At 42.6% G+C, this 25352-nt stretch overlaps 1 protein-coding gene across 2 annotated transcripts in view; it reads left to right on the forward strand.

Moving 5' to 3' along the window:
• ATXN10 (ataxin 10) overlaps positions 1 to 25352 on the forward strand; it is a 77026-nt gene that overhangs the window by 17984 nt on the left and 33690 nt on the right. For both annotated transcript variants that reach the window (XM_034440359.2, XM_034440360.2), the window contains exons 4-9: positions 6839 to 6935; positions 8692 to 8856; positions 10272 to 10352; positions 18681 to 18825; positions 22631 to 22739; positions 23060 to 23226. In XM_034440359.2, the coding sequence (XP_034296250.2) occupies positions 6839 to 6935; positions 8692 to 8856; positions 10272 to 10352; positions 18681 to 18825; positions 22631 to 22739; positions 23060 to 23226 (764 nt within the window). The remainder of the gene's footprint in view (positions 1 to 6838; positions 6936 to 8691; positions 8857 to 10271; positions 10353 to 18680; positions 18826 to 22630; positions 22740 to 23059; positions 23227 to 25352) is intronic.

Below are 25352 nucleotides of genomic sequence, written 5' to 3' on the forward strand. Positions count from 1 at the left end.
AACCATATTAACTTTGTTTGTTTTTGTGTTTATTAGTTTGATTTATTATTATTATTATTATTATTATTATTATTATTATTATTATTATTATTATTATTATTATTTGATTTATATGCCGCCCTTCTCCGGAGACTCAGGGCGGCTTACAATAACCTTCATACTTTTGTATATACCTGCTTAGTAGGGCTTTTGGCCCCCACTAAGCGGTGTTCTATTTTATACAAAGTCAGCTTATTGCCTCCACAAACCGGATCCTCATTTTACCTACCTCGGAAGGATGGAAGGCTGAGTCAACCTTGAGCCTGGTGAGAATTGAACTCGCAGTAATTGCAGGCAGCTGGCAGCTAAATACTACTTTAACAGTAGTCTAGTCCACTGCACCACCAGGTTTGACCTCCAGTTGCCTCACAGGGCCATTTGCCCGTTTACTTTTAAAATGTAGGCTGTCAATTTTATATGGTTTAATGTTGTAGTTTAAAAAAAAAAAATAGATTGCATGTCATCGGGACCAGTTGGAGAGTTGGGAGTTTTGGCCACTAGAGGGCACTGTGATATGCTGTTTCAGAACACATGGCTAGACTTGGGACTCCCCTAAGTTACCGCGAATTGTAATTCTGCAGCCCTTTTAATGGGACAGTGTTAAGACGTGACATTCAACTTTTTCTTTTTAAAAGAGAGATCTTTTAAAGCAGTTGATCATATTCCTCCCTCCTTTTCTTGTTTGGATCCATACAGACTTAGTGACTACCTTCCACCTGTGATGGTTATGCTTTCTTAGTCAGATATCTGTATTATTATTTTTTTTATGAGTAATGAATTTCTAGTTGTAAGGGATGTTACTTCATTGAATGTAGGTTCTGGGTAACTCTTCCAAATGGGATGTCTTTCTTAGGAAAAATTTTCGGCTATTTGTTGTATTACACCAGAAGGGTAGGCCCTCACGAATCTTTTTGTTTCGTAGGAATTCATTTCTCAGTCTTTCAATAATTTCCAGAATGGCTTAAATTAAATAGCATGATTTGTGTTTTGGGAGTATTTAAGTTCAGCAAAATTAGGATTACTTGGTAGAATTGTCTACACCAGGGGTCTGCAACCTTAAACACTCAAAGAGCCATTTGGACCCATTTCCCACAGAAAAGAAAACACCGGGAGCCACAAAACCCTTCCCCTGCTTGACTATTTCTTGAGTGGCTACAAAACTAGTATATGTAGTTGAATTAAACGTTCTGAAACTTTTCTTTTCTTGGATTTATCCATGGTTGGCCTACCATGAGTTGAAAAGCTCAATAAATCGCGTGCCGGTGGGTATCGCACATTGGCGGTTGTGACGCATATTTTGAGTGACAGGGAGCCACAGCAGAGGGGTGAAAGAGCCACATGCGGCTCCGGAGCCGCAGGTTGCTGACCCCTGGTCTACACGGTGAGCCAACATTCACAAAATGAACGTTAAGTTCAAATCTATTTTAATATTGACATTTTGCTCAATTTCATACTGCATGTATATGTGTGTATGTGCATTTTGGAGTCCAAGTGGATAGTCACTTCAATATGAGCCAAGAAGAGTGTGCGGCAACAACCAAAAAAAGCCAATGCAATCCTAGGCTGCATTAACAAAGTGATAGAATCGAATCACCAGACATGTTAGTACCGCTTTACAATGCCTTAGTAGGTCACACTTGGAATACTGCACCCTGTTTTGGTCACCACAATGTAAAAAGACGTTGAGACTCTGGAAAGAAGAGCAACAAAGATGATTAGGGGGTTAAAGACTAAAACATATAAAAGCGGTTGCAGGAATTGGGTATGTCTAGTCTAGTGAAAAAAAGGACTAGGGGCAGGGGTGGGTTCTAAATTTTTTTACTACCGGTTCTGTGGGCGTGGCTTCTTTTGTGGGTGTGGCTTGGAGGTCATGTGACTAGGTGGGCGTGGCTAGCTGGTCAGAGTCATTTCTGGAAGGTCCTCGTACTTACGACCAGTCCTCGCACATATGACCCGACTCATTTGTTTGCTTTTAACACTGATCAGCTGTTGGGCGGCCCTTTGAAGCCCCGCGGCAAGAGTTTAAACAGGTTTTTTCCCTCTAGTCATCAGCTGGGACTCAGGAGGCAGCAATAGATTGGGGGTGGGACCAAATAAAAGGTAAGAATAATGTGGGTGGGGGGGTGGGGCGTGGGAGGGCGGGGGGGAGAACCGGTTCGGTGATGTCATATCGTCACCGCTACCGGCTCGGCCGAACCGGACCGAACTGGGAGGAACCCACCACTGACTAGGGAGATATAGTAGCAGTGTCCCAGCATTTGAGGGGCTGCCACAAAGATGAGGAAGGAAAACTATTGTCCAAAGCACCAGAAGGCAAGACAAGAAACGATGGAATGGGAACTAATCAAGGAGATAAGACCTTTAGAACGAAGGAGAAATTTCCTAACGGTGAGAACAATCAACCAGTGGAACTGCTTGCCTTCAGAAGTTGTAGGTGCCCCATCACTTTCAAGAAGAGTCTGGACAGCCATTTGTCTGAAATGGTATAGACCAGTGGATGGCTAACCTTTTCTGGATGGAGTGCCCAAAGCGTGCGCGCCCAAACCCCCAAAATGCAATGCATGTACGGCCCTCACGCATGTGGGCCGCCCCTGCGCATGTGGCCCCTGAATGTGTCCCACCACGCACCCACACATGCCCCACACTTGCACACGTGCACGGCTCCTTGCACGCACCCCCGTGCATACATGCGGCCACGCACGTGCCCCACCCCTGCATGCATGCACAGTCCCCACACCTGCCCCGCCCCTCACGCATGCGCTGATGAGACCTGATGACCAGCTGGCCAGTGGAAGGCCCGCCTGCATGCACGGTGGAGTTACACTGGGGTGATGGCTCGTGTGCCCACAAAGAGGGCACTGGCACGCGTACCATAGATTCGCCATCATGGGTATAGACTTTCCTGCCCGAGCAGCAGGTTGGACTAGTAGATGACCCTTCTAACTCTGTTAGTCTATGTTCTATGTGCCTAAGGACCTTGGAGCAAGTTCTTAACCCCGAGGAGCTCCACAGTGGAGAAGCCAGTGTTAACATCAAATTCTTAACTATATTTGGCTTGTTTGGGAATGAAAAACTAGGGAACATAAAACTCAAGAATATTTTCTTGCCATGGAACTCCTGACGCACTTAGGTCTTTCTGCTGGATGAGGAGTCGAGGGAGAGTATTGGGAGGAAGCGTAACTGCTTTCCAGAATTCTGGTTTGTCTTTTTTGTCTGAATACAGATTAATTTGAACAGTTGTTGATAGCAACGTTTTTGTGTGTATGCATATCTTCAAGTCAGTCTCGACTCCTGTGGACTGCCTCAGATGTAATTTTCTTGGCAAGATTTTGGAAGTGATTTTTTGCCATTGCCTCCTTCCTTGGGCTGAGAGAATATGACTGACCCAAAATCACTTAGCTGGCTTTGGGTTTAAGGCAGATCTTACAGTCTCCCAGTTTCTAGACTGGTGCTTTCATACATATATACATACATACATACATGCATACATGCATACATACATACCCTACTTTTAGGGTACATATGTACCCTGGTACCCTAATTTTAAATTGTCTTTCTGTTTGCTTCAAGAAGCAAGGTACCCAGGCTCTTCTACTGCAGCTTGGTGACTAACTGGTTCAGCACCTTTCGGAGAATTAGAATTAGAATTAGAATTAGAATTAGAATTAGAATTAGAATAGAATAGAATAGAATAGAATAGAATAGAATAGAATAGAATAGAATAGAATAGAATAGAATAGAATAGAATAGAATAACAGAGTTGGAAGGGACCTTGGAGGTCTTCTAGTCCAACCCCCTGCTTAGGCAGGAAACCCTACACCACTTCAGACAAATGGTTATCCAACATTTTCTTAAAAACTTCCAGTGTTGGAGCATTCACAACTTCTGGAGGCAAGTTGTTCCACTGGTTAATTGTTCTAACTGTCAGGAAATTTCTCCTTAGTTCTAAGTTGCTTCTCTCCTTGATTAGTTTCCACCCATTGCTTCTTGTCCTGCCCTCAGGGGCTTTGGAGAATAGCTTGACTCCCTCTTCTTTCTGGCAGCCCCTGAGATATTGGAACACTGCTATCACGTCTCCCCTGGTCCTTCTTTTCATCAAACTAGACATACCCAGTTCCTGCAACCATCCTTCAAATGTTTTAGCCTCCGGTCCCCTAATCATCTTTGTTGCTCTTCTCTGCACTTTTTCTAGAGTCTCCACATCTTTTTTACACTGGATGCAGTATTCCAAGTGTGCCCTTACCAAGGCATTATAAATATAATGAGTATATAATACTGATTACAGTTTCCAGGGCCTGGCAATCAACACTTCCAACTGATTTCCTAATATCAGGCTATCTATATTTTAATAGGTAATTAAATGTCACCTCTGAAACAAGGGAGAAACTGAGGATTTATTTATTTTTTTCCAGAAATGCCACAACAACAACAACAACAACAACTATTTTATTGTCATTGTACATGTATATACAGTATACCCACACAACGAAATTCACTTAACACCCAAAGACTTAATGTTGTGGATGTGTCCAAACTTTGCTTGTTTGTTTGATTTCTAGAAGTTTGATTTTTAGAAGTTTAGAAGTTGTTGTTCTAACTTTAAATCTATTGGCGTTTTGTTGATCAAAGCTACTGAATGGTTTTTTTTTTTTTTTTTTTACTGAAAATCAATTTTTTAAAAACCCCAAATCATACAGAGAGGAAGATTTATATAATGTATGTAATATCTAAAACTAGCATACTGGATGCATTTGAAAGAAAGCAAATTCTGGCGATGGAATATGCTGGCTTCAATTTTCCCGTATGGAGATCTGAGGGGTGTTGAGTTCCTTGACTGCAAATTGCAGCGGTTTGCCAAACTGTCTAAAAATAAAGAGGGTAGTGAGTGACTTCAATATTTTTCCTTTTGAAATATTGCTATTTTACACCATGCAGCTTAGAATAATCCTTTTTCCTGCATTGGGTTTCTCCTTTCCTTCCATTGTCTATTTGCTCACTTGTCCAAGTCACCGTAACTGTCAACATTCTGTCCTGTGCTTGATTTAAATAATTAGTTGTATAAAAATTTGGGGGGCAAACTATTAAGAAAATGACAAATTACACAGTGTAGAGAGTTCACAATGTTTTGTTACCTGGCTGAACTTGAGATTTTATTTTTTTTTCAAGTTTCCCTTTCAAACGAAAAAGGATACACTTCCGATACTGTTTTGCAAGTAACACCTATATCCCGCAAGCTAGTCTTGAATTAAGGCAATATCTCTATTAAGGGAAATCAGCAGTAATAGCTTCTGCTTAACATAAATTTTAAATAAATCTAGCATTACTTAAATCTACATGCACACGTCTAGAGAGTCACTGTGTTGGGAGTCAAATACAGTACATATTTGAAATAGAACAGCTCCAAGTTCTTTCTCTAGGCCAGGAGTGTCAAACTCGCGGTGTCATGTTGTCGTCACCAGTGGTGGGTTTCAAATTTTTTTACTACTGGTTCTGTGGGTGTGGCTTGGTGGATGTGGCTTGGCTTGGTGGGCATGGCAGAGGAAGGATACTGTAAAATCTCCATTCCATCTCAATCCAGGGGAAAGTTACTGCAAAATCCCCATTTCCTCCCGATCAGCTGGGATTCGGGAGGCAGAGAATAGATGGGGGTGGGGCCAGTCAGAATTTTTACTACCGGTTCTCCGAACTACTCAAAATTTCCGCTACCGGTTCTTCAGAACTGGTCAGAACCTGCTGAAACCCATCTCAGGTCGTCATGTGTCGTATTGTGACTTTCCCCCTTTTCGCTAAACCGGGGTGGGCGTGGCCAGCGCATGATGCATCTGGCGAGTTTGACACCCCTACTCTAGGCATTGAAAAATGGAGTCATTTAGGATGTGTTTTGGGGTCAGCTTTCGCATGAATCAAAACATGGATCTGCAAGGATTGTCTTCTCATAGTAATCCCACATATAGGTGGGCACTGGTTTGATGAGCCTCCTAACTTTGAATTTCTATAATGGAACCCAATCCTTGACTGCATTTCTATAAAGTGAGTTATCCTTTATTCCTTTTAGTGAGGCCATTCCTCTACTTTCTTTTTAAGGAAGAAAGAAGAGGCAATGAGTTACTCTGATAAGGTTGTTGTTGTTAGTTGCGAAGTCATGTCCGACCCATTGTGACCCCATGGACAACATTCATTCAGGCCTTCCTGTCCTCTACCATCCTCTGGAGTCCATTTAAGCTCACACCGACTGCTGCAGTGACTCCATCCAGCCACCTCGTTCTCTGACGTCCCCTTCTTCTTTTGCCCTCAATCTTTCCCACCATCAGGCTCTTCTCCAGTGAGTCCTTCCTTCTCATTAGGTGGCCAAAGTATTTGAGTTTCATCTTCAGGATCTGGCCTTCTAAAGAGCAGTTAGGGTTGATCTCCTCTAGGACTGACCGGTTGGATCGCCTTGCAGTCCAAGGGACTCACAGGAGTCTTCTCCAGCACCATAATTTCAAAGGCCTCAATTCTTTGGCTCTCAGCCTTCCTTATGGTCCAACTTTCACAGCCATACATTGCAACTGGGAAAATCATAGCCTTGTCTGATAAGGACAGACCTATAATTCATGAAGTATAAAAGTAGGCTTTGTACATTACATAGTTGATGAACTTGCTTCTAAGGTTGACAGACAAAAAGCTGGTGGTTGGTAAATGGGGTAAGGAAGCTGGCCATGCTGTCCGAATAACCCCCTTTTTAATATTAGGGATGTGTTTAGAATTCTTTAATGTAAGCAATTTTCTTCTTTGACATGTATTTTTTTTTCTCTTCTAGCTTTTCGTTGTGGCCTCCAATTTCTTGGAAATATTGCAACAGGGAACCGTGACTCCCAGAATTCAATATGGAAACTTGCTTTCCCTTCTCTTTTCTTGTAAGCATCTGCAGGTGTCACTTTTTTCTTACAAAAAGGTAGAGTTGCTTGCAGGTACTTTAATTGTACTTGATTTTAAGTTTCATTGATATTGTTTGCAAGTCTTAAAGTTCTTTGGAGAGAAAAAAAAATTGGGGGAATAAGGGATTTGGGAATATATTCTGTGGCTTTCTTCCTCCACGTTAATTTAAAGAGTCAAAACGAGAGTTTCTGTTTTAGATTGGATTAAATTGGATTGCAGGACCACGAGCTTTTCCCTGCGGTTTAAAGATTTATGTTTAATCAAATTCAGGTAGGTGCTTTCTCCATTTTAGGCAAGATCTGCTTTCTATCATCTGTAGATGCAGATGTTGAAATTCCTTCAGGTTTGGGTATATATCCAGTGAATACCTGGACTAAATAAATAAGTAAAAATGTCAACAGAAAGTAGATTTGAAAAAAAAAAAAAAGACTTAATTTGCAGATGAAAAAAGGAACAAGTGTACTTGGTTAGCAAGGACATTTTGGGGCTGTCTTTGAGTCAATATTGATTCCAAGCCAGGGGTGAAAGTTCTGACAGGTTCTGGAGAACCAGTAGTAGAAACTTTGAGCAGTTCGGAGAACTGGGACCGGAAATATTGAGTAGTACGGAGAACTGGCAAATACCACTTCTGGCTGGCCCAAGAGTGGGGTGGGAATGGAAGTTTTGCAATATCCTTCCCCCAGGAGTGGGGAGGGAATGGGGAATTTTGCAGTATCCTTCCCCTGCCATGCCCACCAAGCCATGCCCACCAAGCCATACCACGCCCACCAAGCCACGCTTTAGTAAATTTTTTAGTAAAAAATTTGGATTTCACCACTGTTCCAGGGGTCTCCAACCTTGGCAATTTTAAGACTTGTGGACTTCAACTCCCAGAGTTCCTCAGCCAGCTTTGCTATCAGTAATGTGCTAAATTTAGGGACGTGGTGGCTCAGTGGCTAAGACGCTGAGCTTGTCAATTGAAAGTTTAGCGGTTCAAATCCCTAGTGCCGCGCAATGGGCTGAGCTCCTGTTACTTGTCCCAGCTTCTGCCAACCTAGCAGTTCGAAAGCACGTAAAAAATGCAAGTAGAAAAATAGGGACCATCTTTGGTGGGAAGGTAACAGTGTTCTATGCGCCTTTGGTGTTGAGTCATGCCAGCCACATGACCACGGAGATGTCTTCGGACAGCGCTGGCCCTTCGGCTTTGAAACGGAGATGAGCACCGCCCCCTAGAGTCGGGAACGACTAGCACATATGTGCGAGGGGAACCTTTACCTTTACCTTTACTATAGCAGGGGTGTCAAACCCGCGTCATCACGTGACGTATCATGACTTCCCCCCCTTCTCTAAACCGGGTGTGGGCGTGGCCAGTGCGTGACACATCCGGGCCGCGAGTTTAACAGCCCTGTACTATAGTATTCTTTTGTCATTAATACTTGCATATTTTTTTAACCGTATTTATAAAAGTTTGTGAAATACTGAGAGTCGGTATCGATTGGAGCAATGCATAACCCTAGCAAATAGATAAATTGATATTCTGCCCTCAACATTATTTCTTTCTGCTAAACACTCCCACTTCCCCCAGTCTCTTCTTGCTGAAAATTTCCCAGCCTCCAATCATTTTCATTGTCCCTTATCTCTCTCATTTTGTACAAAACATTTCATAATAACTTTGGTTGTAGAATTATTATAGTTTAACCACTGCTGCCGCCAGTGACTGTTCTTGTTCCTTTCTTTTCCTTTCTTTTTTTAAAGGAATTGTTTAAATCATCAGGATGAGAAAATCATTGATTATTGCTCTATGGTTCTTTTCACATGCCTTAATCCGGAGCGAACCAAACAACTACAGGAACAAAACAACTTGAAAATTGCCCTCCGTGTTCTTCGAGCTTCTAGAAGATGCCCAGAATTGGAATGGATGTATGTATTCTGTTCAACTTTTTCAAAACGGTAACAAGGGGTCTTGCTTAGCTTTTGATAACCTTCCATTCTACAGGGTATACCGTATTTTCCGGAGTATAAGATGCACCTTACTTTATATTTCTATAAACTTGATAGGCTTGATCGCCTTGCAGTCCAAGGGACTCGCAGGAGTCTTTTTCAGCACCAGAGTTCCAAGGCCTCAATTCTTTGGCGCTCGGCCTTTCTTATGGTCCAACTTTCACAGCCATACATTGCAACTGGGAAAACCATAGCCTTGACTATACACGTTTTTGTTGGCAGGGTGATGTCTCTGCTTTTTAGTATGCTGTCTAACTTTGCCATAGCTTTCCTCCCCAGGAGCAAGCACCTTTTAATTTCTTAGCTGCCGTCCCCATCTGCGGTGATCTTAGAGCCCAGGAAAATAAAATCTGTCACTACCTCCATTTCTTCCCCATCTATTTGCCAGGAATTGAGAGGGCTTGATGCCATGATCTTAGTTTTCTTAATGTTGAGTTTCAAGCCATGTTATGATGCCATCATGCAAAAGAAGTGAATTGCGTAATTACATCATATAGTTACCGATGTTACATGACTGATGTTATTTATGGTTGAATTTTTGTACAATCACTAAATCTTGCATGATTTATGTGGAGGCTCCCCGCGGACTTGTGAGCCATAGCTAGACAATCCTCTTTTTCTATAGAGTCAAAATTTACAACTCTTAGCTTTTTTCTGCCTCCCTCCCTTACTTCCTCCCAATTTTTCTTTGCTGACTTTTGGTATTGTCAATTTACACGGAACAGAATTTATTTTGGGGTAGTTGCATATTTTAATAAAATGATGGATGAGATAGGCCCATCTATACCTTTTAAATACTTTTAGCCTTTCGAATTCTGGGGCGGGGAGGGGGGAAGGAATATAATGACAATGATAGAATCTGGCTTATTTCTATGGAAGATGTTTCCGCCAAAACAGCTGCTTATTTGGTACAGCTTCTTGGATGTCAGAGTAATCTTTTTGCAGGAATAGGAGACGAAAAAGTGCAAAAGTTAGCTTTTGCTAGCTATGGGGTACATGCTCAGTGGGTCCAACTCACCATGTTTTAGATTTTAAAAAAAAATCAACGTAAAATTAAAGTTTATACGCTGTTTTTAAAGAAATCGAGGATCAGTGAACATATATCTACATTTGGACTTTTAAAGCAATCCCTGATTTCCCATTTACATACTGGAGGGAGAATATTAATAATTTTATAATTTTGTTACCTGGCTATGTAACTTAGTGGTACTGTAAGAAATATAACTTGACTGCTATCAGTGTGAACTACATTAATACAGGGCAGAGGTGTTAACTTCATTGTTTATTTATAACAACAATATGTCCAACTTTTTATGTGTTTTTCCTAATTTCAGGACCTTGATTGTTACCAGCCATTTGCTGAAGTGCCCCGAGTTGGTCAAAGACCTCTATGCCAAATTGAGCGATCCAGAAAGGTAACCCCAAAAACCAGTGTGGGTTTTAGTAGTTAGCATACCATCTAGAGTATCCTGTTCGTATGATTTGGGGGTGGGGGGGGGGAGGGAAACGGTGTGGTTTTATAGTTGGCACGGAATCCCTAAATAAATGTTTCTGTGTCAGTAATGGTTTTAAATTGGTTGGTTAACATTACAATTCAGCCGCAACTGGCAAGGATTTGGATAGGAGTTGCAGAATCCAGGTTGCTGCCCTAACTTTCTAAAGAAATGCGCAGGCTGGGGATAAACGAAGGGAAGATTTCATGCTCGAGCCCCGATTTCATAATGCAGAAAAAAAGAATTACTAGCAACCTGCCTTCCATTGAGGACCTGTATATTGCACGAGTCAAAAAGAGGGCTGTGAAAATATCTACAGACCAGGGTTGGGTTCTACTTACCTTTACTACGGGTTCGCAGCGGGGCCGCGCGCGCAGAAGCTTCTGTGCATGCGCAGAAGCATTTTGATGATGTCGGGGTTGGTGGGTGGAGCCTCCCACCGGTTTTACTACCGGTTCTATAGAACCGGTGCGAACTGGGGGCAACCCACCACTGCTACAGACCCCTCACATCCTGGACATAAATTGTTTCAACTCCTACCCTCAAAATGACACTATAGAGCACTGCACACCAGAACAACTAGACACAAGGGCAGTTTTTTCCCCGAACGCCATCACTCTGCTAAACAAATAATTCCCTCAACACTGTCAAACTATTCACTAAATCTGCATTACTATTAATCTTCTCATTGTTCCTATCACCCATCTCCTCCCACTTATGACTGCATGACTGTATCCTTAAGATTTATATTGACTGTTTCCCTATGACTATCATTAAGTGTTGTACCTTATGATTCTTGACGAATGTATCTTTTCTTTTATGTACACCGAGAGCGTATGCTCCAAGACAAATTCCTTGTGTGTCCAATCACACTTGGCCAATAAAAAATCCTATTCTGTTCTGTTCTGTTCTGTTCTGTTCTATTCTATTCTATTCTATTCTATTCTATTCTATTCTATTCTATTCTATTCTATTCTATTCTATTCTATTCTATTCTATTCTATTCTATTCTATTCTATTCTATTCTATTCTATTCTAGCATTGTACCCTGCTGCACGGAATGACTCAACCTAACCTCTCATTTCGTAGCTGGAGCGAAAAAATAAAATAAAATAAAACACAGCAAAGTGTTATCTGCCAAATCATTTCAGATACCTTCAACCCTCCAGCCAAATGAAGGGCAAGGTGAACATTTCCCTCTCCCCCTCCCCGCCCCCCCAATCAGCCATGTCTTTTTACAAACAAGCCGGCACATGAAATGAAACGAGAGAAGGATATATTAGCAAAGTGAAGAAGATTAGAAATATCAAACAGGATGTTTTGGGTATCAGTAATGTGCTAAATTTTGGGACGTGGTGGCACAGTGGCTAAGACGCTGAGCTTCTCAATTGAAAGTTCAGCGGTTCGAATCCCTAGGGATTCGATATGGGGGAGCTCACCCCATAATGGGGTGAGCTCCCATTACTTGTCGCAGCTTCTGCCAACCTAGCAGTTCGAAAGCACGTAAAAAATGCAAGTAGAAAAATAGGGACAACCTTTGGTGGGAAGGTAACAGCGTTCCGTGCGCCTTTGGCGTTGAGTCATGCCAGCCACATGACCACGGAGACGTCTTCAGACAGCGCTGGCTCTTTGGCTTTGAAATGGAGATGAGCACCGCCCCCTAGAGTCGGGAACAACTAGCACATATGTGCAAGGGGAACCTTTTGTCAGGTTACGATGTCGTCTCAAATAAACTGCATTTCCAAACAAATAGTCTTTGATGATCTTTCATTTATTGAGCACAACAATCTGTCCCTGAATCCATTGTAGTCAGCACTGACCTTCTGACCTCAAACCCTCCCTTTCCGTTCCCCAATTCTCTGCGTCTCATTGGCCATCTTCCAAGTCACTCTCCCCATATCTACTACTTCAGCTCACAGGAATGTCCTCCCTCCCAACCCATCTCCTAGGGGATAATATCTTCAGGGAAAATAAGTAGGTGAAGAGTCAAGCGTCCTCTTCTCTTCTTTATGTCAGCACTGGAATAAATATAGCTTGGAGTGCTGACACCTTTACCTTTACCTTTTTAATGTGCTAATATGACTGCATTTTTCCTGGACCAGCTCCATCACAAAAACCAATTTTAGTCAAAAGCACGATAGGGATCCTAGTCCTTACCCATCAGTATTTCGTAATTATGCTTTGAATAAATTAAATGGAAATCATGATTTTGGTTCAATAAGAGCGCCCAGATTTTAACTACGATTATTAGCACATACTGGGGGATAGCATGCACTGAAACATAAATAAAAGCATCATAACCTAACTTAGTCAGTGATTAGCTTCCAAACAGGGTTTGCAAACTCTCCAGATGTCCAATGGTGATATGCAACTTTAACTGTGGTTAAAAAACACTGGCATCCCGAATGAAGAATCTTACTAGGCAATACTTTTAAAAACATTAACCATCCAGATAGTTAAAATTTAAAAATGGTATGAAAATCTGTAACATATCTTTGTTCCTTGGTCTACGCAACTGCACCGTATGATACATTGGGGATAACCTGAGCACAGATCCAGGCGTGGGATCTTATCTTCAAAATCGTGCAAAATCGGACTAGAAGACATAAGCGCTTCCCTGGTCACATTGCCCTGCCTGTTCATAATCAACTTAACCTAAGGCAGGGATGTCAAACTCGGTTTTATTGAGGGCCGCATCAAGGTTTTGTTTGCCCTTGGGGGCCTGGGGTAGGCGTAGCTGGGGTGGGTGTGGCCAGCTTGATGCCACTCGTGTTGGGGGCACCTGTGGTGGCCAAGTGCTAAGGCAGGACTTCCCTCAGACCCTCCCTCAGTCATTATAATCTTCCTTCCTTTCTTCCTTCCTTCCTTCCTTCCTCCCTCCCTCCCTCCCTCCCTCCCTCCCTCCCTTTTCTTCTTTTTCCTTCCCTCTTCCCTCTTCATTCTCCTTTCTTCTTCTTTCCCGGCTTTCCTTCTTTTTCCTTCCTTGCTCTCTTCCCATCTTCCCATCTTTTTCTTTGCCTTTCCCCGTTTCCTTTCTCCTTTCCTGTCCCCTTCTTGCATGCTCAAATGCAAAAGGGGAAACAGTTCTCCTTTTGTTTTGTTTTTAGTATGTTTTGCCCCATTTTCACTGGCAGAGGGCTGCAGGAGGCCGTCGCGGCAGAAAACGGGGCAAGCTCCATTTTCGCTGACAAAGGCGTCACGGGCTAGTCCTTTGCTGTTTCCAGGGCGGCTCTGCAGGCCAGATCTAAGCACCCCGCGGGCCTTGAGTTTGACACCCCTGACCTAAGGCATCCAAAAAGCAGTCAGAAAGCCTCCCTGCCTAAGACTGTGTGGAAATAATTGATGCGCGGTCTATATTTGTGGGCGGGGACACCATCAGATAAGTGTCCTCTCGGCTTTCTGCAGAGTGTTGCAACCTCCGTCATTTACTCTGATGCCAAGTGTGTAGACCTGCTTACCTCTGCAAGATTCAACCACGGTTAAAAGTTTCTAAAAAAAGGAAATTGGGACTAATGGTGTGGGCAGACTGGGACCGGCTCTGGAGCAGCCTGTCCCATCCCCTGATGTGCTCTTAATGATAAAGCAGGGATTGGATGCTAGTTCTGCAGCTGGTGCACTCCTGTTGCTTGCAGCGAAAGGGAAAATATTTCCGCAAACAAATCGAAACATAAAAGACGGGATGGAAAATACTACTTTTCCTTTCTCCATGCCAGCACAAACCCAGAAGGGCCTTTGATGGAACGGTTTGTTCGCTTCAGATCTCCCTACTGTGCTCAGTAGGATTGCTCTGTTAAAATATTTATTCTGATTTCTTTTTTTTCTTTTTTTTAAAGAATCGGTATTCTCTGAATATTGGGAACTTTTTAACCACCACAGAAATTTCTTCAGTTATAAATTAGTGGTAGCTTGCGTCTTTCATGATGAATGCTATAGTCTGCAACCTTAATATCTCATTTAATGGAATCCTTGATGCTCTCTGAGCTTGCTTGCTTCATTACAGACTAGATACATGGAACATAGAATCATAAAGTTGAAAGAGATGTTCGAGGTCTCTCCCATCTCTTCTTGAAAACCTCCATTGATGGAGCACCCACAATTTCCAGAGGCAATTTTAATTTAATTTCATTAAAACATTTTAAAAACTTACTCTGCTAATTGTTTGGGGTTTTTTTTGTAGCTTCGGTAATATTTATACTTGCTGCTGGTCCCCATTACAGTAGCAAAAAAGGGCTATCTGTATTATCAAATTGCTCTGTAGTTCTTGTTAAAGGAATATATACGCCAGCCTGCCTATTAAGCTTTTGATAACGGCAGAATAGTTTCTCTTTCATCATATAAAAACGTACAGCTTCCGTTCTGAAGAATGATTATTTCAAAAGTTAACAATTTAACAATACGACAATACGAAACTGCCAGACAATGCAAATAGAAATTTTCCTAAAGTTTTTTTAAATTTACCATGTTTCCCCCAAAATAAAACCCTCTCTTATATTTTTTTTGAACCCTGAAATAAGTGCTTGGACAATGCAAATAGAAATTTTCCTAAAGTTTTTTTAAATTTACCATGTTTCCCCCAAAATAAAACCCTCTCTTATATTTTTTTTGAACCCTGAAATAAGTGCTTGGACAATGCAAATAGAAATTTTCCTAAAGTTTTTTTAAATTTACCATGTTTCCCCCAAAATAAAACCCTCTCTTATATTTTTTTTGAACCCTGAAATAAGTGCTTGGTCTTATTGCCATGCACTCAAAGCCCGATTGGGCTTATTATCAGGAGAGGTCTTATTTTGGGGGAAACAAGGTATTTCTTACCTGACTCTCAGCATTATTTTAATACAGTGATTATTTTGGATTAGAAATTTTTATATTTTTACTCAGTGAGTTTCAAAAACATGAAGTTCTCAAGTGCTTATTAGAAACTGAAGCTGCTGAACATTAATCCTCCACTTCTCAGACTCCACCACCAGGGGTGGGTTCTACTTACATTTACTACTGGTTCACAGCAGGGCCGCGCACGCTCTTCTGTGCAAGCGCAGAAGCGTTTTGATGACGTTGGGGTCGGTGGGCGGAGCCTCCCGCTGGTTTTACGAACCAGGGGCAACCCACCACTGCCCACCACTGACATCTCCCAGTGTACTCTAACAATTTCTTAGTGGGTAGAAGGTTAGGTTGCGAAGAGCAGCTGAAAGGATTGCATATTAAAAATGATATCATGTAATAGACACACACATTTGCAAGAATAAGAGGTTTCCTTAAGGTGGAGTGTCTAGACTAAAAGGGCCATAATTTATTCTTTTTTTTTTTTTGAAACAAAAGTTTTTTATTTTTTATATTCAAACAACCAAACATTACACAATCAATTATCATACATCATTTTATCCCCACCCGGCCCCCCCTCCCCAATTCCACCCCCCGACTTCCCAGAGCAAAAACAGGATATAGCATTTAACAAACATAAGCTAAAATATGCTAACTATTACAAAATTCAAAACTCTCTCACACTTGTTAATTCCCCTTTTAAAAATTATACTTCAACCTTCCTTTTATAAATTCTCTTATCACATTTCACATTTGTAAAAAAAACAAAAAAAACCCCCCATAATCTTATTTTAAACATTTTAAAATATCTTAATACGTTAGCAGGAACATTCTCCAAAATATAAGTTTCAAGACTTTCAAAGAGTTATCCATTAAATGTTAAGTTATCCACCTTTAAACTTCAATACTTTAAAACTACCATAAAATTCAAAAGTTAGCCAACTTTAATTAAATCTTTTAACATCATAAGACAATCTCCAAAATATGACCAATCCTTCTTTCTTTCTATATTTTTTTTTACCTTTAAACTTCAATACTTTAAAACCACCATAATATTCAAAAGTTATCCAACATTAATTAAATCTTTTAAACAATCCCAAGAAGAGAACGAATTCCCAAGACATACCAACTACAATTTCAAACCCAAAAATTTTTGAAAATAAAAGCAGGGGGCCATAATTTATTCTTTATGTAAATTGGAACTGAGGTGGTGTATCCCCTCCTAGGTATGCTAAGATTCATACAGCCCTCCGAGTCTTGCTGTAGCTGCTGATCAGCTCCCAGTTCTACCAGCATCAAGTTTTCTCTCTTACTTCTAACTATGGAACTGATAATCCATTCCACTTGGTGGCAGGATCTCAGGAATGCCGTGCGAGACGCAATCAAAACACAGCTACAGCCTTATTCAGCTCTTTTTGGCACGCTGGTTTATACGCATCCGCATCCGGCTACACACTGTGATTCGTAAACACGATTGAAATCGGCGCTGCGTTACACCAAGAATGGGGCGTTTATAGAGCCCATCTTTCCATTAACTCATTAGGACCGCGCCCTTGTTTGTTACTACGCCCCTCGTTTAGGGGCGTAGACCGCGCCCTTGTTTATTACCATGCCCCTCTTTTAGGGGCGTAATTGGCCTTCAGTGTGTTCTGGAAGGTGCTGCCGCTGTGTCCTCCGGAACGGCCCTAATCCCGTCGCACCCGATACCACCACCCCACACCCCGCATACGGCCGCCTTCACCCAGTGCCACCACCACCAAGTATGTATATGTCCCTCGATGCTTTCAGCACGCGTTAGCGATGTCGAGCAGGTTGCCAGGCTCGACACAGGAGTTGTTGTTAGGGATTCACGTCTTTCTTTCCTTAGCAATAGTAATAGCATTTAGACTTGCGTACCGCCCAGTGGTGAAATCCTCCGCGGATTGCTACTGGTTCGCTGCCTGCGCATGTATGGTGCGTGTCAAAAGCACGCTGCACGTGTGTGCAAGTGCAGTGCATGCCAAAAGCACGCTGCATGCACAGTGCACACCAAATGCACGCTGCGCACACATGTGCAATGCACACCAAATGCGTGTTTTGCGTGGAAAAAGAAGGCTTAACATGGTAAGTAGAACGGGGGGGAAAGCTGTGCCGTGTAATTTAGATTTGCTAGAAACCAGGATTTCCTGCTTTCTAGCGAATATAAATTGCGCGGCACAGCTGATTGTTGGAAACACCAGTTCGGACGAACCGGTAGCTTTTATCACTACCGGTTTGCCCGAACTGGTGCAAACCGGTAGCATTTCACCCCTGGTACCGCCCCATAGTGCTTTACAGCACTCTCTGGGTGGTTTATAATGTCAACATATTGCCCCCAATATGGGGGTCCTCATTTTACTGACCTCGGAAGGATGGAAGGCTGAGTCAACCGTGAGCCCTTCTCAGGATCAAACTCCAGACTGTGAGCAGAGTTAGTCTGCAATATACTGCATTCTAACCACGGCGCCACCAGGACGCCTTTACTGAGTAGGGCTTACTTTACTCAGACAAGGCCTTTCTGGTAGAGTCAAATGGCTTCAATTCCAATCCCTGAAAACTGTCGCAGCTCCACTAGATGGAACCCAAATTGGAAGGTCTGCTGCACCCTGGAATTGAGGGTGCTGGAGAGGCGCTGCGTGGCTTGCCATGCAGGTTAGGGAGGCTGCCCCACGGTGTGAATGGCAAGAGGGATCATGCAAGATGTGGGTCAGGGAGGTTGTGAGGGTACAAGAGGCACAGTGTGGGTTGGGGAGGATGCGAAGATGTGTGTGAGAGGCACTGCACTCGTCAGGAATGCACGCAAGAGACATGACGTGATCAGGGAGGGTATGTGAGAAGTGCTTCCTGGGAGGTGTCTGAAGGTGTGCAGGGATGTACAGGTAATTGGTGCAGCGTGAGGGGCTGGAGGGAGGATGCAGAGGTGGGATAGATTCAACCCAATGATTTGTGATCTTTCCTGTTGGCTTCCTCATTGACCTTTGGGGAAAGCCATCGGGGAAGTTTGCAGATATGATCCCGTGATCATGGGGCACTTGGCAACCGATCGTCAGTGCAAATGGTTTGCCCAGCACCCAGATCATAATCACATGACCATGAGGGTGCTTGGATGGCTGGAAACCTGATGTCCTGCTATAACGGGTGGGCAAATATGGCCCCTTTATGACTTGTGGACTTCAACTCCCAGAATTCCTGAGCCAGGTTGGCTGTCTCAGGAATTCTGGGAGTTGAAGTCCACAGGTTGTAAAAGGGCCACAGTTGCCCACCCCTGCGCTATAACCATTTTGTTCAGCACCATTGTAACTTGGAATGATCACTGACCGAATGGTCGTAGACTGAGGACTATCCAAATCGACTTTGTTACCTCAAGCTCTGTAATTCCTAAGCAGCAACACTTCCTTTTTTTTTGTTCCCTAGGACTTTCTTGTTAGAACTAATTCTGTCAGAAATGAAGGGAAGCAGCGTCCTAATCGGTGAAGAGATGGCCACGTTTCTGGCAGCGTCTTTTGAAGAGAAGTGTCGGTCAGTGCTAAGACTGGTTTCCACCACAAATGATGACGAGGTAAAATTCTCCACTCTTACATTAAAAGGTGAATTGTAAAATATAGCCTGGAGTTCTACACTGGAGCACTTGCACAAATTCTGGCAGCGTGACGGGCCCACATAGCAAAGGGGCAGCCCTTCAGTCATGGTGTCAACGCCTGCCATCTTACAGATTTTGACCCTATTCCCCCCCCCTCCACCCCCCAAAGAACATCTCTGGCTTTGTGACAGTTCAGCTCAAGGGCAAGAACTTCCCTGCATACAACACCAGCCATACTTTGGTGGATAAATATTTTATCGGTCTTTCTTCCCTTAGAGCTCTCTTGGAATGTGAAGAGGTTAGACAAATGTTCCTTGCACATATTTACCTACTTACAATACAGTGTCTAAGCCATAGTGAGTCTGGTGTGAAAAAAAAAGTACCGTATTTTTCCGAGTATAAGACGCACTTTTCCCCCCTTAAAAGAGGGTGAAAATTTGGGTGCGTCTTATACACCAGTGGTCCCCAACCCCCGGTCCGCGGACCGGTGCCGGGCCGTGGAGTACCTGGCACCAGGCCGCACAGCGGCCGGGGGACATGAACGCTGCAGCGCAAAGGCTCCTGGGCCGTGCGCAATGGGCCGTGCGCAAAAGCTCCTGGGCTGTGCCCCCACCCCTGCGCGCGCTCAGCGGGCCGCGGCGATAAAAAGGTTGGGGACCACTGTTATACACCGAATGTAGCCCTGCCCACCCGTTGGCCCCCATCCTTTGCCCTTTGCCTCCCAGCAATTTACCTCCTTGCAGCAAACAGCCCGTTTCAGTTTCAGCTTCAGCATAGCCTGATTAGCACAAGCAGCTGATTGTTGGTTGGAGCAGCCTCCCGACCATCAGCTGTTTCAGGCTGTAGGGATTGCCGTTGCCTATTGCTGCCTCTGCGTGCCCCATTTTCGGCCTCCGCTGTTTGCTGCAAGGAGGCAAATTGCTGGGAGGCAGAGATAGGTTTTTTTTTTCTTGTTTTCCTCCCCAAAAAACGTAGGTGCGTCTTATAGTCCGGAGCATCTTATACCCCGAAAAATACGGGAAGTCCTCTAGTAAGAAATTTGCCATACAGTCAGTTTGTGTGACACATTTGCTCATTAAATTAAATTAAATTAAAAATTAAAATTTGCTCATGCCAACTCAAGTCACAAAGTAACGCACATCAGTTGCAAGGATGCTGATGTTTACTGCAAGAAATGGGAAATTACTTTGTTTTCTTGCTTTCTAGCGGGGTGGGGGTGGGGGGCTGAAACCAAGGGAAAGATTAGAAGAAGACCCACACTTTCGGGGGACAAAGATAGCAGGTGTGACTGCATGATCCAAGGGCTGACACTTTAGTTTAGTTTTAGTTTAGTTTTAGTTTTATTAAATTTATATACCGCCCTACTCCCGAAGGACTCAGGGCGGTGAACAGGCACAGAATAAAATACATAAATACAAAAGTTAGAAACAATTAAAACCAAATTAAATAATTTAGCCCAAGACAATTAAAAATCCCAATAATTTAAAACAAATTAAAATTTCAGTTTAAAAATTTAAAAGAAAGGGGAGAAAATTAGGCCAGGCCAGCTTGCTGGAATAGGAGGGTCTTAAGAGCACGGCGGAAAGTGCGCAGATCCGGGATCCTCCGTATCTCCGGGGGGAGCTCGTTCCAGATAGTGGGTGCCCCCACAGAGAAGGCCCTCCCCCTGGGGGCCGCCAGTCGACACTGCTTGGCTGATGGCACCCGGAGGAACCCCTCTATATGAGAGCATACCGGCCGGTGGGAGGCTGTTTGTGGTAGTAGGCGGTCCCGTAAATAACCAGGTCCTAAGCCATGGAGCGCTCTAAAGGTGGTAACCAAAACCTTGAAGCGCACCCGGAAGACCACTGGGAGCCAGTGCAGCTCGTGCAGGAGAGGTGTCACACGGGAGTGCCATGTTGCTCCCATAACCACCCGCGCGGCCGCACTCTGCGCCAGCTGGAGCCTCCGGGTGCTCCTCAAGAGGAACCCCATGTAGAGAGCATTACAATAGTCCAGGCGGGAGGTGACGAGGGCATGAATGACTGTGTCTTTATTGTCTATGACTCATTAAAAAAAAAAGGGAGTGGCATTCTGATTGTGTGATCATGGCTGCCATCTTGACATCCTGCCCAAGCCCCTATGGATAGCAATGCCAGAAAAATTGTGACTTTGTTTTCTGTCTATATGCTTAAATGGGTATAGTTTAGCTCAGTGGTGGGTTGCCCCCGGTTCGGACCGGTTCACAAGAACTGGTAGTAAAACAGGCGGGAGACTCCGCCCACTGACCTGGATGTCATCATAAGTGATCTGCGCATGCAAGCTTGCGTGTGGGCACGCTGCAAACCTGTAGTAAGAGTAAGAGTAAGTAGAACCCACCCCTGGTTTAGCAATAATTTAATCAAATCACATGCTAGTTGCATAACCTGCAAACCAGTAAAAAATGTTGGAATTAGTTTTCATTTAGCTACAAGCTAATCAATCCCAAGCTAATTCTTGGGATGTTTAATAACAAAAGACCTTAATATGTTATCTATTAAAAATAAAATGTTATCTAATTTTGGGTTCTATTAAAATGTTATCTAATTTTAGGTTCTGTTTAATTGGGCCAAACTATGTTATAATAATAATTTTAATTAGCAATTTTATGATGTTTGTGTATCTATATTTTTCTTGACTGTACACCGCCTTGAGTCCTACGGGAGAAAGGCGGTATAGAAATATAATAGATAGATAGATAGATAGATAGATAGATAGATAGATAGATAGATAGATAGATAGATAGATAAAATTGGATAAAAGCTATACTGTAGCACAAGCCTCTGCAAATTCAGCCTTTATTTGTAAAAGTCTTTTTTTTTCTTCTGCAAATGATAATTTGGCAATTGATAGAATTGGCATATTCAGGTGTGGTTAGGAAATGCCAAGAATGATTTAGCAGTTGAATAAATAAATGAGAATTTATCTTGTTTCCGATATACTAATACTGCTTAGACAGAATATTTTTTAAAAAGCCCTCTCATTCAGAAATACTCTTTAACATACCAATTGAAGAGTTATTAGAAGCTTAATATAAATTATGGTGGTACAACTATACAGATTCTTAGTGTTCACAAATTGTGATCTTGGATCTGTGGGTTATCTGGCGAGAATTCCAGTATGTTATCTTAGAAATAATTTAGTGTATATATTAAATTCTTGCTGAATTTAAATGTCAAACGGGTTAAAGTAGATAATTTACCATATTTTTCGGAGTATAAGACGCACCGGTGTATAAGACGCACCGGAGTTTAAGACGCACCTACCTTTTTTGGTGAGGAAAAGAAGAAAAAGAAATCTGCCTCTGCCTCTGAGCAATTTTGCCTCGTTGCAGCAAACAGTCTGCTTTACTTTCATTTTCATATTCAGCATACTGTAGCTTGAATAGCACAAGGAAAAAAAAAATCTGCTCCAGCAATTGACAGCAAGCAGCAGAGCCCTGCGCAAAACAGCTGAGAGCAAATCAGCTGAGAGTCTGGAGGCCGATCCAATCAACTTGTGCTAATTAGGCTGTGCTGAAGCTGAAAGGAGCTGCTTTTTCTTGCTGTTTGCTTGCAAGAAGGTAACTGCTGCGAGGCAGAGGCCAAAGGGTGGGGGCCAGTGGGTGGGTAGGGCTAAATTTGGTGTATAAGACACACCTAAATTTTCACCCCCATTTAGGGGGGGAAAAGGTGCATCTTATACTCCGAAAAATATGGTAATTAAAGTTAGATATTTTACGATGGAAGTGCTTTATCTGATTTCAAACATTGCCTGTTTTCTGTAGGAAGCACTAGTTGCAATTCGTCTTCTTGATGTTCTTTGTGAAGCGACATCAAATCCTGGAGAACTGCAGCCTTTGCAAGCGTGTCCCGATTTGCTTGAAGTAGCTATCAGTAAGTGGGAACTTTTTTTATGATTTCAAAACAGCGTAATTGAAAGAGAATCTTGTTTTTAATTTTGCTGGAAAATAAAGTTGTATGATTGCTGTGTGAAGTAAATACAGGTCGTCCTTGACTTACAACATTTAGTGACTTCAAAGTTACAACAGCACTGAAAAAAGGTGACTTAGGACCAGATTTTTTCCCTCCAATTTTTTCCCTGAAACAGACTATTTCAGTGTGTTGTGGGTTTTTTTTTTTTTTTTGATTTGTAGGAGGGATCAGATTGATTTTCTTTGATGTTACTACCTGCAAAAATTACCTTCTTTGTTTAGGCCTTTTGAAACTTGTACATCTTGCTGGGAAGCAGACCACAAATATCTTCACAATCACTTATTCCACTGAGCAGGAAGAAATTTCCCATCCAGCTGTGGGCTTTAAATCACATCTGATTCGTCTGATTGGAAATTTATGCTACAGGAATAAGGGTAACCAAGACAAGGTAAGCTAGAGGATAGAAGCACCTTGTAGGGCCAATGACACTTAGCTTTGGCATCTTTTTGCAAAGAAAGGACCAATATGATGTTCTCCCTCATTCCCAAAAGGCTTCAAACAATTTAACAATAATAATAATAACTTTATTGTCATTGTATGTATATACACAGTATACCCATACAACGAAATTCACTTAACACCCAAAGACCAGGTCCAACACACATAACAATCCCCAAACACCCACCCACCCACCACAAATTCCCCACCCCTAAACCACCCAAACATTCACACAACAGACCAAGTAATGCTGTCCAACAGCTCACTGATGGTGGCCTTTTAGTTCATTGTTGAGTGCAATTATAGCTCTGGGATAAAAACTATTCAGAAAAATGTGTGGTCTGAGTTTTAATTGTTCTGTATATTCTGCCAGAAGGCAACAGTCCAAAAAGATTGTAAGCAGGATGGGAAGAGTCTCTGAGAATGTTATGCAACTTTCTCAAACAGCGAGATTCGAAGATGTCGTCCAGGGCTGGTAGCTGGAGTCCGATGATATTCTGGGCAGTTTTAATAATTCTCTGTAGAGCTTTTTTGTCCGTTGCAGAGCTGCTCCCATACCGTGCAAGAATGCCGTATGTCAGGACACTCTCAATGGGGCTGCGATAGTAGAACAGAAGTAGATGCTGAGATAGATTTATCTTCCTGAGCATTCTCAGGAAGTACAGCCTCTTCTGTGCCTTCTTCACAAGCATGTTAACATAATCTGCTATCCAGTGGTGAAATCCAATTTTTTTTACTACCAGTTCTGTGGGTGTGGCTTTGTGGGCATGGTGTGGCTTGGTGGGTGTGGCTTGATAGGCGTGACTTGGTGGGTGTGGCAGGGGAAGGATACTGCAAAATTTCCATTTCCACTCCACTCTGAGGTCAGCCAGAGGTGGTATTTGCTGGTTCTCTGAACTACACAAAATTTCCGCTGCCGGTTCTCCGAACTGCTCAAAATCCACTACCGGTTCTCCAGAACCTGCTGGATTTCACCCCTGCTGCTATCCAACCTGAGATTTGGAGCACTTTTTAAAACGGCTGTTTTATAGTAATCATCATCAGGGAGATTTCACAATATTTATTTGTGTTTATATAATCATTGAATAATGAAAGATTCTTTACATAGTTTTCATGCAATGTCATAAGATGTATGAATAAAAACATAAACCTAAAACAGAATAAAAATAGCAGAAGAACAGCCCTGAAGTTCTTCTGGCATCAAAAGGGAGATAGTGTTTTGTTCTTTGAGATTTCCCCCCCCCCCTTTTTACTTAATCCCTTGTATTTTTCATAGTTTCTCATCCACACCTTTCAGGATTGGTCCTCCTTAGCTTTCTGAGATCAAGCCAAAGTTGGCTTGATGCTGCTCACTGCTGAAAGTGGTCCTCTTTCACCCCAAAGGAACATCTTCGAGACTCAGTAAGGCATGGGAAAATATATTTTTCCTGAATGGGCCTTTTGTGACAGACCACTCCCATTTGATGAGGGAGCCAGCCATACCCTCTGGTGGATGGAATGGGACACCTTACAAACAATGGCTTCCACCAGGGCTCTATTACAATTTGCCGTGGCCAGCTCAACACGTCCAACTCGCCACGGGACAACTCGTTGCAGGACAATGTAACAATTCTATTTAATCACTGAAAATAAACTTTTTTTTTTTAAAAAAAATTGCCATTCACATTTTATTCTGTCCCTCCTTTTGCATCTTCTCTTTAATGAGTCTGTTTCACCATTTCTTTGATATTCATGTGACTCTTGTTCTGCAGTGAGTTGTCCTGCGATCGCTTGACCATGGCCGGGCCTTCTCCAGCCTTCAAGTTGACCATGGTGAGTTGGCCACGGATAATTGTCATAGCTCCCTGGTGGAAGCCATTGTGTTAAGGTCATTGACTTAACACTACTCCAGAAGCTATATGACCCCTTGAATCCCTGGGAGAGGGACCATGTCTTGTGTTTTTAAATTGGCTGTACACCGCCCTGAGTCCTTCGGGAGAAGGGCGGTATAGAAATAAAATAATAATAATAATAATAATAATAATAATAATAATAATAATAATAATGTGTTGTGACCCAGGCCCAAGTAAGTAGTAT

This window comes from Pantherophis guttatus, chromosome 7 (assembly GCF_059756535.1).
Source record: "Pantherophis guttatus breed Tessera chromosome 7, ASM5975653v1, whole genome shotgun sequence".
Taxonomy (NCBI): Eukaryota; Metazoa; Chordata; class Lepidosauria; order Squamata; family Colubridae; genus Pantherophis; species Pantherophis guttatus.